This window comes from Sorex araneus, chromosome 8, assembly GCF_027595985.1.
Source record: "Sorex araneus isolate mSorAra2 chromosome 8, mSorAra2.pri, whole genome shotgun sequence".
Taxonomy (NCBI): domain Eukaryota; kingdom Metazoa; phylum Chordata; class Mammalia; order Eulipotyphla; family Soricidae; genus Sorex; species Sorex araneus.
Window position 1 is genome coordinate 23,731,790 of NC_073309.1, and position 16,909 is coordinate 23,748,698.

The 16,909-nt window shown below is 64.3% G+C and overlaps 1 protein-coding gene across 4 annotated transcripts in view; it reads right to left on the reverse strand.

The window, feature by feature from the left end:
• The window catches only part of GNAO1 (G protein subunit alpha o1), a 148,367-nt gene that overhangs the window by 11,957 nt on the left and 119,501 nt on the right, over positions 1 to 16,909 (reverse strand). For 3 of the 4 annotated variants that reach the window (XM_004600661.2, XM_004600660.2, XM_004600659.2), the window contains exons 4-6: positions 8,054 to 8,214; positions 3,632 to 3,760; positions 3,164 to 3,293 (exon numbers count right to left, since the gene is read on the reverse strand). In XM_004600661.2, the coding sequence (XP_004600718.1) occupies positions 3,164 to 3,293; positions 3,632 to 3,760; positions 8,054 to 8,214 (420 nt within the window). Of the gene's footprint in view, positions 1 to 609; positions 1,757 to 3,163; positions 3,294 to 3,631; positions 3,761 to 8,053; positions 8,215 to 16,909 lie in introns of those variants that run through there. The other variant, XM_055145406.1, reaches the window with a different exon arrangement.

A 16,909-nucleotide genomic window follows, 5' to 3' on the forward strand; every position in this document is an offset into this window, starting at 1 on the left:
ATGGGGCGGTGGTCATGCAGTTTGCTCTACCGAGGCTCACGGGGCCTCGTCAGCAGGGAGTGGGGCTGGGTGGGGGTGGGGGGGTCACGCATTCCGTTGGGAAACATTAACCGAGGACGAATTGACCCTCGAATTAATCCCGAGTTGGAAGCAGACACCAGGGGTGCCGTGTCTGGGGGTGAGCTTGCTGCAGCCTTGCCAAGGGAGGGGCACGGGCGGGCTGGGGGCGGGGGGTGGGGCTGGTTTCTCCATCAGGGGGCCAGAGGAACCCCTGAGATGAGAGCCAGCAAGCCAGATCGAAAGAGAGGAAGATTCAAAGCCAAAACAAAATATAGGGGAAAAAAAAAAAGGCCGGAAGCAGAAGAGAGAGAAAGAGAAGGGGAAAAAAACCCAAACAAACAGAAAAATCGCTTCACCCGGCGCTGGGGCCCAGAAAGGGCTATGGGGGACGGGGGGACAGTGGGTGAGCCCTGTGCAGGCCGAGGCCGGACGGAAGCCGGGCGGCGAGGAGCGTTTGTGGGTGGGGGGGTGGGCAGGCTCACACAGCAAAGTCACCCGCTGCTTTCAACTCTCAGTGGGGGCCTGGGCGGGAGGGCGCTGGCTTCGTACCTGCCCGGCCTGGCGGGTCCCAGGATTTGGCCGTGGTTTGGCAGGAGGAGGCCCTGCAGGTGGTGGTGACGGTGGTGGAGGTGGAGAAGCTGTGGCCGGCGGGGGCCGAGGGCTGCTGGAGCCCTGAGCCCGCGGGCCGTGGACAGGCTGAGGCCCTGGGGGGCCGGGGCCTGGGGTATCGGTCACGGACAGGGTGGGACGGCCGCCAGCTCCGGGGCTCCCAGCCCAGCTGCAGAGGCTTCCTCTGGCCCCTGTGTCCTTGGCCGCCTCGGCCCTCGCCCTTAGCCAGGAGGGGTCCGCAGGGCTGGCCGGTGAGCCGGGCAGCAGCCAAGGACGCTCCGCAGGCTCCACGTCCAGCCTCCAGGCCCCGCGTCTGTGTCCGAGCACTAATCCTCGAGCCCAGGCTGACGGGTCGACAGATGTTGGCGGAGGGGAGAGTCGGTGATGGGCCACAGCAGCCGGGACCCACCGCCTGGCGCGGGGAGCGAGGCCTAGAGCAGTGGCGGCAGCTTCGTCAGGTTCTGCCGTGTCCCAGACACGGGCCATGTCCACCTCGTCGTCCAGCCTCAGTCCCGAGCTTCCGCCGTGGCGAGTCCTGCCGGTGCGTGACGCGGAGGCCCCTTCCCCGGGCGCTGCTCTTCCTGGGCCGGCAGCTGGGGCTGTCCCCAGCTGTCCCCCACTCCCGGACAAGGCACCCAGGGGGCTCCTGCGGGTCACTTCAGCCCTCTGAAGCAGGGCAGCAGAGGGAGGAGCATGGCCGGGCGGCCCCCCTTTTCCCCGGGACCCCGAGGCTCAGGCTGCTCAGAGGGGGGCCGAGACGCCCGCGCGCGCTGCACCGGGCACCTGGCCGGCCGACCCTCGGACCCTCCGCCCCGCCCCCCTCGCCTCCTGCTCCCGGGTCCTGGGGGAGAGGAGACCAGGAGGGTGGGCGTGCCCTAGGTCAGAGATACTTCGTGGGGACTCGGCCAGGGGCGGGTCCAGGAGAAACGACGGCGTGGACGCAGAGCGGCGGACAGCGGCCTTTCCCCGGGCGGGAGGGCTGGGTGGGGTCTGCTGAGCCCCAGCTCAGGCGAGCCACAACGAGGAGGGGGAGGGGGAGGCGGGCACTGCACGAGGCCGATTCCCCCCTGCCCCTGTGGTCCTGAGCCCCCCAGGACGGCGGCGCCTTCTCCCCCCTCACACAGCACCCCCATAGCCACGGCCCGGCCAGCGGCAACGCAGAACGTTTGGAGAGAGAGAAGGAGAGAGAGAGAGAGAGAGAGAGAGAGAGAGAGAGGGAGAGAGAGGGAGAGAGGGAGAGAGAGAGAGGGAGAGAGGGAGAGAGGGAGAGGGGGGAGAGGAAAGAGAGAGAGGGGGAGAGAGAGAGGAAAGAGAGAGAGGGAGAGAGAGGAAAGAGAGGGAGAGAGAGAGGAAGAGAGGGAGGAGAGGAAAGAGAGAGGGAGAGAGAGGGAGAGGGAGAGAGGGAGAGAGAGAGGGAGAGAGAGGGGGGGAGAGGAAAGAGAGAGGGAGAGAGGGGGAGAGGGGGAGAGAGGGAGAGGAAAGAGAGAGAGGGAGAGAGAGAGGAAAGAGAGAGGGAGAGAGAGGGGGAGAGGAAGAGAGAGAGAGGGAGAGGAAAGGGGGGGGGGAGAGGAAAGAGAGAGAGGGGGGAGAGAGGGAGAGGGGGGAGAGGAAAGAGAGAGAGGGAGAGGGGGGAGAGGGGGAGAGAGGGAGAGGAAAGAGAGAGAGGGAGAGAGAGAGGAAAGAGAGAGAGAGGGAGAGGGAGAGGGAGAGGGAGAGGAGGAGAGGGAGAGGGGGGAGAGGAAAGAGAGAGAGGGGGGAGAGAGGGAGAGGGAGAGGGGGAGAGGGAGAGAGAGGGAGAGAGGGAGAGAGGGGGAGAGAGAGAGAGGGTCCTGCCTGCCTCCTCGCCCCGCGTAGCTCCACGCTGGCTCTGAGGGGCTGGGGCCGGTGACCCCACAGTCGCAGAGGCGCCAAACCCCCATCTCCACCCACCCGGGGCTGGCGGAGGGGGTGGCACCACTCTTCACTTCGCTGCTCCCAGACCCCCGTCTGGACGATCACCAACGACATTACGACCACCACCTCGGCGCAAGACAGTCCCAGCCCCTCTGCACCCGCACGGGCCACCACGTGCCCCCGGGCAGCTCCCCGTCACCAGGCGCTGGGCTGCTGGCGGGGGCGGGGGCGAGGCCCTGAGAGAGGCAGCCCCTGCTCTGGGTAGCCGCCCCCCTACTGGCTAGCAGAGACCCCCAATCACACGGCCTGAACTGTGATGTGAACCCCCGAGGGGCCGGGCGCCCCGCCTGACCCTGTCCCGCCCGCGAAGCCCCCCACGTCCCAGCTCTGAGCACCCACACTTTCACCCGCGGGTGCAGTCTTGCCGGAGGCCTCCCCGCTTCCTCTTAGGACCCCCTGGATCTGGTCCTGGCTGGACGGCCCCTGCCCGGCGCCACCCCCACCCCCACGACGATGACGACAATGACCCATGCACACAGGCGCCCCTCGGGGAGGCTCCCGACGCCCCTCCCCCAGGCCAGCCGGGCCCGGGCTCACTCACCGTGGTCTCGTCTTCATGGAGCACCTGGTCATAGCCGCTGAGGGCGACGCAGAAGATGATGGCCGTGACGTCCTCGAAGCAGTGGATCCATTTCTTCCGCTCAGACCTTTGGCCCCCGACGTCGAACAGCCTTTGGGGAGAGAGGGGGGGCTGGGAGTCGGGAGGGGGGCGCGAGAGAGGCCCCGGCAGCCTGTGGGGTGTTGGGGGAGGGTCTCCCGAGGAGCTGGAGCCCTGGGGAGCGGTGGGGACACGGGGGTGGCGTGGAGATGTGGCGGGCCAGCTCCCCTGGGGCACGCAGAGACCACGCTTCAGCGTCCCTCGCTCTCGGGGACAGCCGTGGCCTCGGAGGCCTGGGCTGGTCCCTCGGGCCCATGCGGCTGAAGTGGGTCTCAGAGACGGGGGAGGGGGGGGCTCCCGCCTGCCTCCACCCTCACCCCTCTAGAACCCGGACACTCCCGTCTCCCTCACCTGAAGTGAAGGTTCTTGAAGGTGAAGTGGGTCTCGACGATGCCCGTGGTCTTGACCCTGGTCCGGAGGATGTCCTGCTCGGTGGGCTGGTAGTCGGCCGCCCCAATCCGGTCCAGGCTGTCCAGGTAGCTGGGAAGGGGGACAGACGGGCGGCCATGGAACGGGAACCGCTCGCGGCCCCGCGGAGGGTGTGGGCCGGGGTGCCGGGAGGAGGGCGAGGAGCCATGTCCATCTGTCCCTCTGTCCGTCATTCCCTCCTTCTGTCATGGCAGCCCGTGCCGGGCCCTCGGGGGCTCTTCCTGGTGCCACGCTCAGGGACGATGTGTCGGGGATGACACCAGCCCCCCCCCGCCCCACACTGTCCCCGGTCCCCACCCAAGGCCTCTCCCCAGGTGGCCAGGCCGCGTCCTTTGGGAGGGGGGAGACGCACCATCTCCGGGGCCACTCCGTGAGGACCCCCCACAGCCACTGAACGCAGCCCCGCAGGCGGACAGTGTCCCAGGAGCCCCTGGCCAGCCTGCCCAGCCCCCTCTCTGAGTGTGCCTGGGGCGCGTGGGCGTCTCTCCCTGGGACACCCTTGGGTGCGGGGCAGGCTCGGCCCACGCAGCCGACAGTGGCCGGGACCTGGGCCTTGGGCGCTGGGGCTCTTTCCTGGGGGCATCCAAGGAGCCGCTGCATAGCCCTCGCCCCGGCCGAACACTCAGGAGGGCTGAGGGTGGAGTCGTGTCCCAACCAAAGTGGGGGCTGGCCAGGAAAGCAGGGGTGGGGGCAGCGCCAGGCCTCAGGATGGGGGACGGCACGCAGGGGGCTTGAGCCGGGGGAGGCGGGGGACCCCAGTGTCCCTGGCTGGAGGCTGGACTTCAATGGCGTGGGCCCAGGGATGTGCTGGCAGGGGCCCCTGGGGCAGCCACCTCCCCCCGATGAGAGAGAGAGAGACAGACAGACAGAGACAGAGACAGAGACAGAGACAAAGGGGAGGAGGAGGGAGAGCGAGAGTGAGAGAGAGAGGGGGGAGAGAGAGGAGAGAGGCGAGAGAGAGAGGGAGAGAGGGAGAGAGAGGCGAGAGAGGGAGAGAGAGAGGAGAGAGATAGAGGGCAGAGAGAGGAGAGAGAGGGGAGAGAGAGGAGAGAGATAGAGGGCAGAGAGAGGAGAGAGATAGAGGGCAGAGAGAAGAGAGAGATAGAGGGCAGAGAGAAGAGAGAGATAGAGGGCAGAGAGAAGAGAGAGATAGAGGGGAGAGAGAGGAGAGAGATAGAGGGCAGAGAGAGGAGAGAGATAGAGGGCAGAGAGAAGAGAGAGATAGAGGGCAGAGAGAAGAGAGAGATAGAGGGCAGAGAGAAGAGAGAGATAGAGGGCAGAGAGAGGAGAGAGATAGAGGGGAGAGAGAGGAGAGAGATAGAGGGCAGAGAGAGGAGAGAGATAGAGGGCAGAGAGAAGAGAGAGATAGAGGGCAGAGAGAAGAGAGAGATAGAGGGGAGAGAGAGGAGAGAGATAGAGGGCAGAGAGAGGAGAGAGATAGAGGGCAGAGAGAAGAGAGAGATAGAGGGCAGAGAGAAGAGAGAGATAGAGGGCAGAGAGAAGAGAGAGATAGAGGGCAGAGAGAGGAGAGAGATAGAGGGCAGAGAGAGGAGAGAGATAGAGGGCAGAGAGAGGAGAGAGATAGAGGGCAGAGAGAGGAGAGAGATAGAGGGCAGAGAGAAGAGAGAGATAGAGGGCAGAGAGAGGAGAGAGATAGAGGGCAGAGAGGGGAGAGAGAGGGAGAGAGGGAGAGAGAGGAGAGAGGGGAGAGAGGAGAGAGAGAAAGAGAGAGAGAGAGAGAGAGAGCACCGAAGCAGGAAGGGCCGAAGTGAGCTTGAGGTGCAGGGCCCTGGCCCCCAGGCATGTGGGACACTGCTGGCCCGAGGGACGGCTGCCCCAGCCTGAGCCTCGGAGAAGGCTTTAGTGACCCCCACGAGCTGTCTCCAGCTGGTCAGGGGGATAAGGAGCCTCTGGTCTGGGATCCCAGTCCCAAGGGGCACCTGTTTCAGATCCACACCCTGAGAGTCCCGACTCCAGGCAGATGGGGAAGTGCTGCCGGGAACACGCTGGGCATCTGGGAAGGGGGGAAGGGCGTCACCCACCACCGGCCTCCTCATCAACCCCCATCCCCCAGCCCAGCACCACCCGCCTGGCCACTGTCCCAGGGAGCAAGCCAGCAATGCCTGCTTGCTGCATGTGTGTGTACCTGTGTGAAAGAGACGAGAGAGGGAAAGAGAGGAGAGAGAGAGAGAGAGAGAGAGAGAGAGAGAGAGAGAGGGGTAGAGGGGTAGAGAGAGGGAAGAAGGGAGAGAGCGAGTGTGAGAGTAAGAGCGAGGGATAGTGATAGAGAAAGTGACAGAGGAGTAGAGGGAGGGGAGAGAGTGAAAAGGAGAGGGAGGAGAGAGAGAGAGAGAGAGCGGAGCTACTGAGCGACTGAGCGAGTGAGTGAGAGAGAGGGGGGAGGGAGAGAGAGAGCGGGAGGGAGGGAGGGAGAGAGGGAGCAAGCAAGCGTGAGCAGCCAGCACAGTTGATGTTCTCAGCTTACTTGTGAGAAGTTGGCAAATACAGAGCCAAGTTTCTTATTTAAAAACCACAAAGGTAACCACCGGAAGAACTAAAAATAATCCTGCAACTAGCAGAAAGGTGGAGGTGGGAGCGGGGAGGGGCGGGGGGGGGGGGAAGGAAGGAAGGTGAACTGATCCCTGGGGCGGGCAGTGACCAGGGTCCGAGTGGGAGGGCTCCCATCCAGGGAAGAGCCCTCCCCTCCCTCCCCTCTGCTGGGGAAGCCCAGCCGGCCCCAGCCGGCCCCAGGTCCTTGCTGAGTCTCCACCCCCAGCCCACCGGGAGCCTCCAGGCACCTGGAACAGTCAGGCGAGGTCCACGGCCTTTTCCTCTGCCCAGCAGAGCCTGAGAACTGCCGCGTGTCCTCAAAGGACGGCCGCGCTCTCCCCTGTACTCCCAGTCATCATCCTGCGTGTGCCCTGGCCCAGGAGGCCAGTCAGGCATGCACCCTACCCCGGAGCCACCGCCTGGGCCCCAATTCTCTTTTTCTTGGGGGGAGGGGGCTGTGGTGATTTGGCTCTTGCCAAATCGGTGCTCAGGGATCATTCTTGGAGGGGCTCAGGGGACCAGAGGCAGCGCCAAGGCGCAAACCAAGGGCTAGCTACGTGCTTACTCCTGGCTCTGCACTCAGGAATTACTCCTGGTGGTGCCTGGGGGACCCTATGGGGTGCCAGGGATTGAACCCGGGTCAGCTGTGCAAAGCGAGTGCCCTGCCCGCTCTGGCCCCACTTCCTTTTTGTTTCTTGCTTTTTGGGTCACACTCGGCGATGCTCAGGGGTTACTCCTGGCTCTGCACTCAGGAATCACCCCTGGCGGTGCTCAGGGGACCATATGGGATGCTGGGAATCGAACCCGGGTCGGCCGCATGCAAGGCAAAGGCCCTACCTGCTGTGCTATCGCTCCAGCCCCCGCCCCTGCCACTTCTGCATCTTAGCTCTTGTTATTATTAGGTGTGGGGGCCACACCCGGTGGTGCTCAGCGCCCAGGAATGACTCCTGGCAGGTTTGGGGGGACGATATGGGATGTGCGGGGGGGGGGGGGAGACCCCAGGTCAGCAGCGTTTGAGGAGACTGCCCTGCCTGTACTGGGTCTCTCCGTCCCGCGGACCGTCCTCTTCACATCCACTCTCCCTGAAGACGCTCCCCGTGGCCCACGCCTGCACCCCGAGGCGGGGAGAGGCTTTGGCGGGCACCAAAGGCCCCAGGAGACAAGACAGAACCGGTCACGTGCCCAGACAAGGCCCCGGCACAGACCCTTATCTACACCCTGGGCCCAGGCCCAGGCCATCCAGGAGACCCCTACGCGGCCCCCTGGCAGACCCGAGCTCTGGGGTCCCTCGTCCAAGCCGGGGTGCAGCACCCTTCCCTCTCCTTCCAGGCTCGCTCCCCTCCACCCCACCCCCTGCCAGGACAGACAGCCGACCCTGGGCAGGGAGGGTCCTCTCAGCCTGCAGAGAGCCAAACCCTGGCTTCTGGGAACCTGGGTGAGGGATCAAGTCCCACAAGGCGGCACACAGCAGGGGCCTGGGGGCGGCACAGGATGTCACCTGCAGACTGCTGCTCTCCCAGGGGCAGAGCCTCCCCGCTGGTCCCGTCCTGTCTCCCCTCTCCCCCCTCCTCTCTCCCTCTCCCAGCTTCTCCCTGCTCTCTCTTCCCCCCTCTCTCCCCCCCCACGCCTCCCCCCTCTGTCTCTGTCTCCGTCTCCCGTTTTCTCTAAAATCCAACCCAAGGGCCCCGGCGAGTGCTTTGCTTGCTGTGAGGTTCTTGTACTGGTGGCGGGAGGAGCTTCCCCGCGCCCACAGCAGCCGTGCTGGGGCAAGGGGAGGTGGGTCTGGACACTCACTATTTGGCAGAGTCGTTGAGCTGATACTCCCGGGAGCGGCTGAAGCACTCCTGGATCCCCGAGTCCCCCCAGAGCCGCACCATGGCCGACAGCAGCTCGGGGGAGAAAGGCTCCGTGTCCTCCATCCGGCTCACCACGTCACACACCATCTTGGCGTCCGCCTGTGAGGACAGAGAGAGAGAAGAGGGGCGTGGGGGTCAGAGGGTGACGCGGGGGGGGGGGCTGTGGGGTGCCGGGGATGGGAGCCAGGTGGGCCGTGTGCCAGGCCTGCGCTCTCCCAGCTGTGTCCGGCTGGAAATGGGCTGTGTGAGGCGGGACAGTTGGGGGAGTTGGTGGGCGGCCACGGGGTGGTGGGGTCCAGCTCACTGTTATTATTTTTGCTGTTTGGGTCACACCTGGTGATGCACAGGAATCACTCCTGGCTCTGCACTCAGGAATTACTCCCGGCAGTGCTCAGGGAACCATATGGGATGCTGGGGATCGATCCCGGGTCGGCCGCCTGTAAGGCAAATGCCATCCCCGCTGTGCTATCACTCCGGCCCCGGCAGCCAGTGTTAGCCCCATTTTTTTGAGGGGACCCTGAGGGTCTTTCCTGGTGATGCTCAGCGGTCAGCTCAGTGCTAGGGCCTGAGGTAAGCTACAGACCAGCAGGCCCCCACCTGGCAGTGCTGGGGGGCCACCAGGACTGGGGGGTGGGGGGCACCAGTAGTGTTAGGTATCAAATCTGGCTCAAGTGCACCCCAGCCCCACCTCACAGGTGGGGAAACTGAGGCAGGCACTCGCTGATGCCCACCGGTCGCGGTCACATCTGGCCCAACGGCGACTCCAGTGTGGCCTTGCTCTCGCTGCCTGGACGGGAGGGCAGGGGAGCCAGCCCGGCCCCTTCCTGCTGCCCGGGGGTCTCCTGCAAAGGGGGCGCCATCGCCGGGCCCCGCCTTCTGACCATGCTGTGCCCCTAAGGAGGGGCGACCAGACGAGGCCCCGCCCCCTGCCCTCCAGCACGGGCCTACCGGGAAGCAGACCCAGGGGTGGCGGTCGGGGGGTTGGGGAGGGGTGTCCAGGGGCGGGTCCTCCCGAGCGGGCAGTCAAGGCCGCACTTCCGGGACACCCACTCTGCCCACAAACTGCGTTTCCCATCCCGGGTGGGCACTGGAGGTGTCACACTGGGAGTGAGTGCAGTGCCCCGGGACCCCATCTCTCTGAGCCCGGGACCCTCCGCACTCGGGGCGGGGCTGCAGAGATGGGCGGGGGCTTTGGGCTCTCGAGCTGCATGTGGCCAACCACGGTTTGAATCCCGGTGCACCTCCAGGGGTCGCTCCTGAGCACAGAGCGGGGCGTGACCCCACCCCCACACCAAACAGAGCTGGGGTCTTTCAGGACGAGATGATGCCGCCCCTGCTAAGTGCTTTCAAGCCACCAGCCCCAGAGCCAGCCAGGCCCAGGAAGTGGGCGGGGGGTGGGGGCGCGGTGGTCCAGCTCTGCAGGTGTCCTGGGGGGCACACAGGAGGGAGGCGGCACCCCCAGAAACTGTGGCCGCCAGCAGATCCCGACAAAAGGGCTGCGGGGGCCAGCGCTCGGTGGACACTTGCCCAGAAACGAGCGGCCAGTAAGTAGCTATTTCTGCGTCAGCCTGTCTGCAGCCGGGGGTGGGGGCGGGTGTGTGTGTGTGCAGGAGGTTCTGGCTCTGTCCCGCCCCGACACCTGGCCTGGGTGGGGGGAAGCCACCACCAGACAGATGGGGCAGGCCAAGGCCCTTATTTCTCAGGGACAGCGGCCCCCGAGACCCCAGCCCTGGGCCTGGCGGTACCTGCAGGTTCTGCACTGGAGCCCCAGGGCAGCCACCTGGTGCTGAGGGGCGCAGGCCGGAGGAGGGTTCAGAGCGGGCGCTGTCGGGCCCACATGGCTCTGAGCCCTGCGGGGACCCTGGGAGACCCCCGTCCTTGCCTTGTGCGAGTGCCTGCATCTGCCACCCTGATTCTCCCTCTGCCTGTCCCGTGTGGGCATGTGTGTGTACATGTGTGCGAGTGTGAGCATGATTGTCCGTGTTTGTGCATGTGTGTTAGTGTGTACATGTGTGTGTTGTGTGCGCACATGTGCATGCAAATATACACGTATGGGTGTCTCTGTGTATGTGAGTTTGTGTGTGTGCGCGCATGAGTACGTGTGAGCACATGTATGTTTGCACACGTGTACGTGAGTATGTGTGCACACGTGCATGTGTACGTATGCATGTGTGAGCGCGTGCATACATGTGTGTACATGTATGTATGTGTTATGTGTGCGTGAATGTGTGTGAGAATGCATGTTTGTGTGTGTGTGCATGTGTGAGTGAGACCTGGCCCTGTGCCCAGACTGTTAGGCCCTTCGCATCCTGGCAAAGCTCCCTCTGTCCTGCCGAGCCCCTGTTCCGAGGCATCGGCACTGATGGCCCCAGCCGAGGGCTGCCCGTGGGGACACTCCCACAGTGCCCCTCCCCCCGCACACTCTGCCCTGCACTCGGTCCCAACCTGCTCCCACAGGGGGCTGCAGGCATACCCGGGGGTATCTGGGGGTAGAACGGGGGCGCCCCCAGTCCCTGACCGACCTGCAAGTGATCCACATCCTTCTCCACCCGCTCCCGTGGCAATGCCGCCTCCTCAGGGAAGCCCTCCGTCCATGGCCCCAGGCAGAGTTCCCACAGTGCGAGGGGCAGGCTCCAGAGTTTTCACTGTGCCTTGGGGAGATGCGCGAGCTTCGTGGCCCCTGACAGCAGGCCCGGCCCCCGTTTCTCCCTCCTGTCCCCCCGCACTCCTGGGTCTCATCACATTGTCAGTCAGTGCAGCATCGGGAGCAGGTGCTGGGGGACGGGAGCTGGGGGGAGGAGTGGCCTGTTCCTGGTCGCCAGCCCCCAGGGCAGGCGCGACGGGTGGGGGACTGAGAGGGAGGGATGGAAGGGTGGGGTGGGAGAGTCAGGCGTGGCGGGGGGCAGGGCCGGTCAGCTCACCCCGGAGACCCCGGCGGGCTCAGGTACCGGGTGCGAGTCAGTGGTGGACACAGGTCTGTGCCGACCCCGCCCCATGTGCCTCAGCAAACAGCGAGACTTGGGCCAAGAATCCAGATTTATCAAATGAGACCAGCAACCAGCCCTGGGACATTTATAGAAACGCTCATAAAAGAGACTCTCAAAGGGAATGCAGAGTCATGACCAGAGCCAGCAGACTTGACAGAGGAGGGCTGAGTCACACGGGTGACAGCACCTGGAGCCAGCCACACCTGAAGCCACGGATGCCCCCGGATGCCCGGCAACCTGCATCGACTAAGGCCCTGAATTCTTTTTTTTTTTTGCTTTTTGGGTCACACCCGGCAATGCACAGGGGTTACTCCTGGCTCTGCACTCAGGAATTACTCCTGGCAGTGCTCAGGGGACCATATGGGATGATGGGATTTGAACCCTGGTTGGCCGCGTGCAAGGCAAACGCCCTACCTGCTGTGCTGTCACTCCAGCCCCTAAGGCCCTGCATTCTTAACCGAGGGAGCATCTATTTCCATCTGGATGGTTTGCTTTTCAGTCCCCCTGGCTCCGGGTTAGTCTCATCACAACTCCTGCTCTGTAGAGGCTGACACCTGCCACACCTCCTCCAGGAAGACCTCCTCCCCACACCCCCAGGGCAGACGTTCCTCGGCTCAGTTCCCTCTTCTCCCCCCCTGCGTGGTGCCCAGGCCATACTCCTTCCTCTGCGTGTGCAGGCAGAGGCCACACAGACTCCGGAGGCCCCACTCGGGGGCACCGGGGGGGGGGGGCTTGGAGGCCGCTGGAAGGTGCTGAGAGGGGCTGGTCACTGACACGTGCAGTGGGCTCTGGCCAGCGCCGTGGCCTCAGGACGTCTGTGGTGTGGACACGCCCGCACTCCTGGCCCTACAGGCTCTGACACTTTGCAGAGGTCGCCCCCACTCCCCCCCTCCTCGCCTCTTCTACTAGGGCAGGGGCGAGGCAGGCGAGCAGGCCCTGCCCAGTGGACTCCCCGCCCCCACTGTCCTGAGGCCCAGCTGTAGGGGAGGGGCAGATGGCCCAGCCCACGGCTGCTGCTTTCCCAGAGCACAGGTGGGGTGGGGGGCCCGGGGGCTCCTCTGCCCTCCATCTCGTCCACCAGACGTCTCCGCATCTCTGGGGGCCTTGCCCAAGGGCCCTGGGGTGCCCACCCTGCTCCCCGCAGCCTTCCCGGGGCTCAGTCCCCCACCCCTAGGACTGGGACTTAGGAGACCCAATACCCTCACCTGAGTGACAGGCCCACAGTGCCCTCCTTGTCCTCAGGTGAGGTCGGGGGAGGGGTCTGTCCCGAGAGCAAAGGGGCTCTGCACGGGGAGGGCAATGGGGAGTGGGGAAAGGGGCGGGGGCTGAGGGGCATCGGCATCGAGAAGGAGGCCGCTTGGTTGGGTTTAGTCCTGGCATTGTGGGGAGCACAGGAAGGGGTGGGGTAGTGTTGTGTGTGTGTGTGTGTGTGTGTGTGTGTGTGTGTGTGTGTGTACGCGCGCATGTGGTCATCCACACCCAGCAGTGCTCAGGACTTACTCCTGCCCCTGCTACACAGATCACTTCTGGCAGGTTTGGGGGGTCCTCTGGGGTGCTGGGTCAGCCGTGTGCAAGGCCAGCGCCCTCCCCGCCGGGCTATCACCCCGGCCCACCGTGGGCATCTGCAGGCACTTCCCAGACATGCATTTCTGAGGGGACCCCCAGGCGAGAGGCCGTTCTGTTTCAGAAAAGCAGCCACGTCCGGTGATGCGAAGGGAGGGCTTACTCCTGGCTCTGTGCTCAGGGATCACTCGGGGGATTGGACCCAGATGATACGCCGGCAAGGCAGGACGGTGGGGCCAGGCCCCAGGGTGGGGGGCCCAGGGAGCAGGAGGCGGGACTCTCTGCCCATCTCCGCCCGGTGCACCTGTCTGGTGCCTGGGTCTCCGGCACTGGGGTCAGAGCTGGTCACAGCTGCTCCAGGGGGCGGCGGGCGTCCCTGTGACAGCCTGCACGTCCCCCTGAGCATCTGGGGGGGGGGGGAGGGCGGCAGAGGGCGCTGGGTCTTGGGCATGTCTCCCATTGGGCTGCCTGCATCTCGGGGCCTGGGATTGGGGGGAGGAGACGCCAGGACTTTGTGCCACAGAGCCGAGTGCTGGCGGTGGGGCTCTACTGGGTGGCTTGGGGAGTCAGCACCAAGGCCCAGGCGGTAGTCGGGGGACAGTCCCAGAAGCGGACACAGGACTCCGAGGCTGTGTTGGGGCCCGGAGCCCCCCCACCCCGGCCCTCCTGGTACCTCCCCCACCCCCCGCACTTCTCCTGCCTTGCCTTCCTCAGAGAGGACCTGTGTAGGGGAGAGGCGGGGCGGGCTGCCCCGGGGAAGCTGGCCCGCCTCATGCCTCCCCTCTCCTGCAGGCCCCGCTGGGAGCCTCCCCCGCAGAGCACAGGGTGGGGAGCGAGCAGGGCCCCCAGTGCCCCCTCCCTGTCTCCAGAGCCCCCCGACCTCTCCTTCTTGGCTCTGAACCCCCCCCACCTCTCCGCCCCGGCCTCTCTGAGCCGCCTTCTCGCTCGGCTCCCACCCTGCTGGCGCTGCGGCGGCGGGCGCGGGCTGTGCCCGGCTCGGCTCACACAGACCCTGCAAATGTTAGTTATTACAAGCAGAGATGAGATCCCTCAGACACAAACAACAAGCTGCCAGGAAATAAGCCCGCTTTGTGCAAGACTTTTCAGGCAAGTGTGATCATCTTGATAACAATAATCACAGTAATTATAATAATAACCCCTTCCATTTGGCCGCGCGCAGGCACCATCTCTGCCGCGTCTTTCAGGCCAAAAGGAAGGGCGAGGACGCGCGTGTGCAGACACATGCACAGGCACCCCAGGCGAAGCGTGCGAATGGACACACACAAGCCTCCCTCGACACGCATGTGCATGGACACACATATGCACACACACACACACACACACACGCACAAGACTCCCTACCCTGCACACTGTAGTTCTCCCGGCTTCCACCAGGGGGCAGGAGTGCACAGACCAACAGGCCAATATTGCTGGCAGTGCAGGTGGGGCCCAAGGGACCAGGCAGGGCAGGGCTCCACCCACTGGACAGGCTGTCCTTGGGCTTCCTCCAGGGGAAGCGGCAGAAAGCACCCAGCCCCTGGAGGCCCGTCTGGGCACAGCAGGACTAGCAGGACAGGATGCTCTGGCCACTGAGGTGCAGGCACAGCACGCATGCTCGCCCGGGAGCCCGGCCCCACCTCTCCGTGGCTGGTCCACGGAACAGAGGGGCTGGAGCCTGGAGAGGGGTGGGTGACCCCCGGGGCCAGGGGCTGAGGCACTGCTCCCAGGAGGCGGGCGGGGTGTACACTTAGACCTTTGTGGGGTGTTTGTGCAAGAGGTAACACGTGTTTGCTTTAGGCCTTTAGGCCTTGGGGGGCAGGTGTGCTCGGGGCTCTCCTCTCTCTCTGCCTGGGTTGGGGAGTCTTAGCAAGGTCTCTCTGCGCCTCGTGCAGAGCTGGGGGCCCTCTGGTCTGCTGCTGGCCCGAGGGGAAGAAAGCTGCCTGGTTTTCAAAGAAGACACGGCCGCGGAATAAAGGATTTGGTACAGCCTCTAACCTTGGCTCCTTTAAAAGTGCCCGTTTCTACCCACGCTCCAACCCATCCTTCCACCCAACACTCACCCACCTACCCACCCACCACCCATCCATCCACCCACCACCATCACAGACCCATCCAGCACCCATCCATCAATCCAATCATCCTTCCACCAACCTGTCCACACACCCATGTACCAACCTCCCTCCCTCCCTCCGTCCCTCCCTCTCTCTACCCACCCATCTACCCACCCACCCTGTACCACTGTCAGGAAATCTATCAAACAGGATGCTCGTCTATCCATCCATCTATACAGCTGTGCTTGTGCCCTACGTGGGATACCTATTCAACATGATGCCTGTTCATCCGGCAGCCCATCCATCCAGCATCCAAAAGGCATCACCCATCCCCCATCATCCCCCTATTACCCACCCATCATCCATCCACCCATCATCCACCCATCATCCATCCATCATCCAAAAGGCATCATCCATCCCTCCATCATCCATTATCTATCCACCCATCATCCATCCATCATCCATCCACCCATCATCCATCCATTATCCATCCATCATCCAAAAGGCATCCCCCATCCCCCATCATCCCATCATCCCCCCATCATCCATCCACCCATCATCCAAAAGGCATCACCCATTCCTCCATCATCCATCCACCCATTATCCATCCATCATCCATCCCTCCATCATCCATTACCCATCCACCCATCATCCATCCATCCACCCATCATCCATCCACGATCATCCATCCATCATCCACCCATCATCCATCCACCCATCATCCAAAAGGCATCACCCATTCCTCCATCATCCATCCACCCATCATCCATCCACCCATTATCCATCCATCATCCATCCATCCATCACCCATTCACCCACCCACCCATCCATTACCCATCCATCATCCACCCATCCATCCCTGTACCCACCAAGGCCACCTACCAAAACCTCAAGCTTCTGCCCCTCAGCCGCCCCCCCCCATGGTGTCATCTACCCACCAGCCACCCTTGTGGATCCATTTCTCCTTCTGCACCTACCCGCCACCCCTTTACTTCTCTGCCTCTCCCCAGCACCCGTTACTCCTTAGTGACTCATGGCCGCTGCCCTTCCTCCCATCCACCTAGCCGCCCACCGCTCACCATTTACTCATTCATTCCTCTACACCCACGGCCACGCGGGCTCCTGGACTCCACACCATTCATGCCGCCGGCTCTCAGAGTCCTTGTGCCATGACTGACCGTCCCTCCACCTGCCGGCGACACTTGTGGCCTGGAGCTGTGCTAACATCTGCCCTGGGCTTGGCTGGCAGCCCCAGTGCTGGCTCTTTCTTCAGGGGGTTGTGGGGGGCTGGGGGACCCTCGAGGGGAGAGGGAGGCTGGTGTTTTCCAAAGAATCCCCGTTCCTGAAGGGACACAGCCTTTCTGGACCCAAAGCCCCAGGCTCCGCTTCAAAAGCCCCCAGACGGCTCAGAAAAAGTCCCTACCCCCCAGCCCCTTACTGGCTCACTATCTTCAAGAAACGGGGTCCTGGGGCCGAAGACATTAGCACAGTGGGTAAGGTGCTGGCCTCGCATGCAGCCGTCTGGAGCTCGATTCCCAGGACACCATGCAGTGCCCTGAGCTCGCCAGGAGGAAGCCCTGAGCACCACCGGGTGTGAGTCCCACCCGCCTCCTCCCCACCCCCCCAAAAAACCCAACTCAAAGCCAAAGGAACAAAAATAATAAGATGGTCTGGCGGGGGTGACAGTGTCTGAGCCCCCAGCCCTCCCCCGCTGGATTGCATGGGGGTCTGCACCTGAATGCTTCCACCTGGGGGCTGTCCGGGAGCCCGGCCCCCCGGGGCATGCCTGCGGGCACAGGAGCCAGTGCCTGCCTGCAGAGGCTCCGGCCGGCTGCTGGAGCAGGGTCGCGCCCGCCCACTCCCGGTGTGGCGGCCAGGGTGTGGGGGCAGGAGCACGGCCTGACATGGGCAGGGGGATGGGGGGCTCGGCTGCACTGCAGACCTGAGGCCCCGCCCGGATGCTGGTCTTCCCTGGGGAGGGGGTTTCGGGGCAGGGGAGGACCACAGTGGCCCTAAGCAGAGCTGGGAAGCAGTGGGGCCCCGGGGGTGCCTGCACGGAGGGGACGACGACAGAGAGGGAAGCCCAGCCCGAGCCCGTCAGAGCCCATGGCCGCCCTGCGTGCCCAGCTGCCGGGGAGTGAACAGGGGCGGCTCCGCCTGGGGGTCCCACACACCATCTTGTCTCCTGTCCTG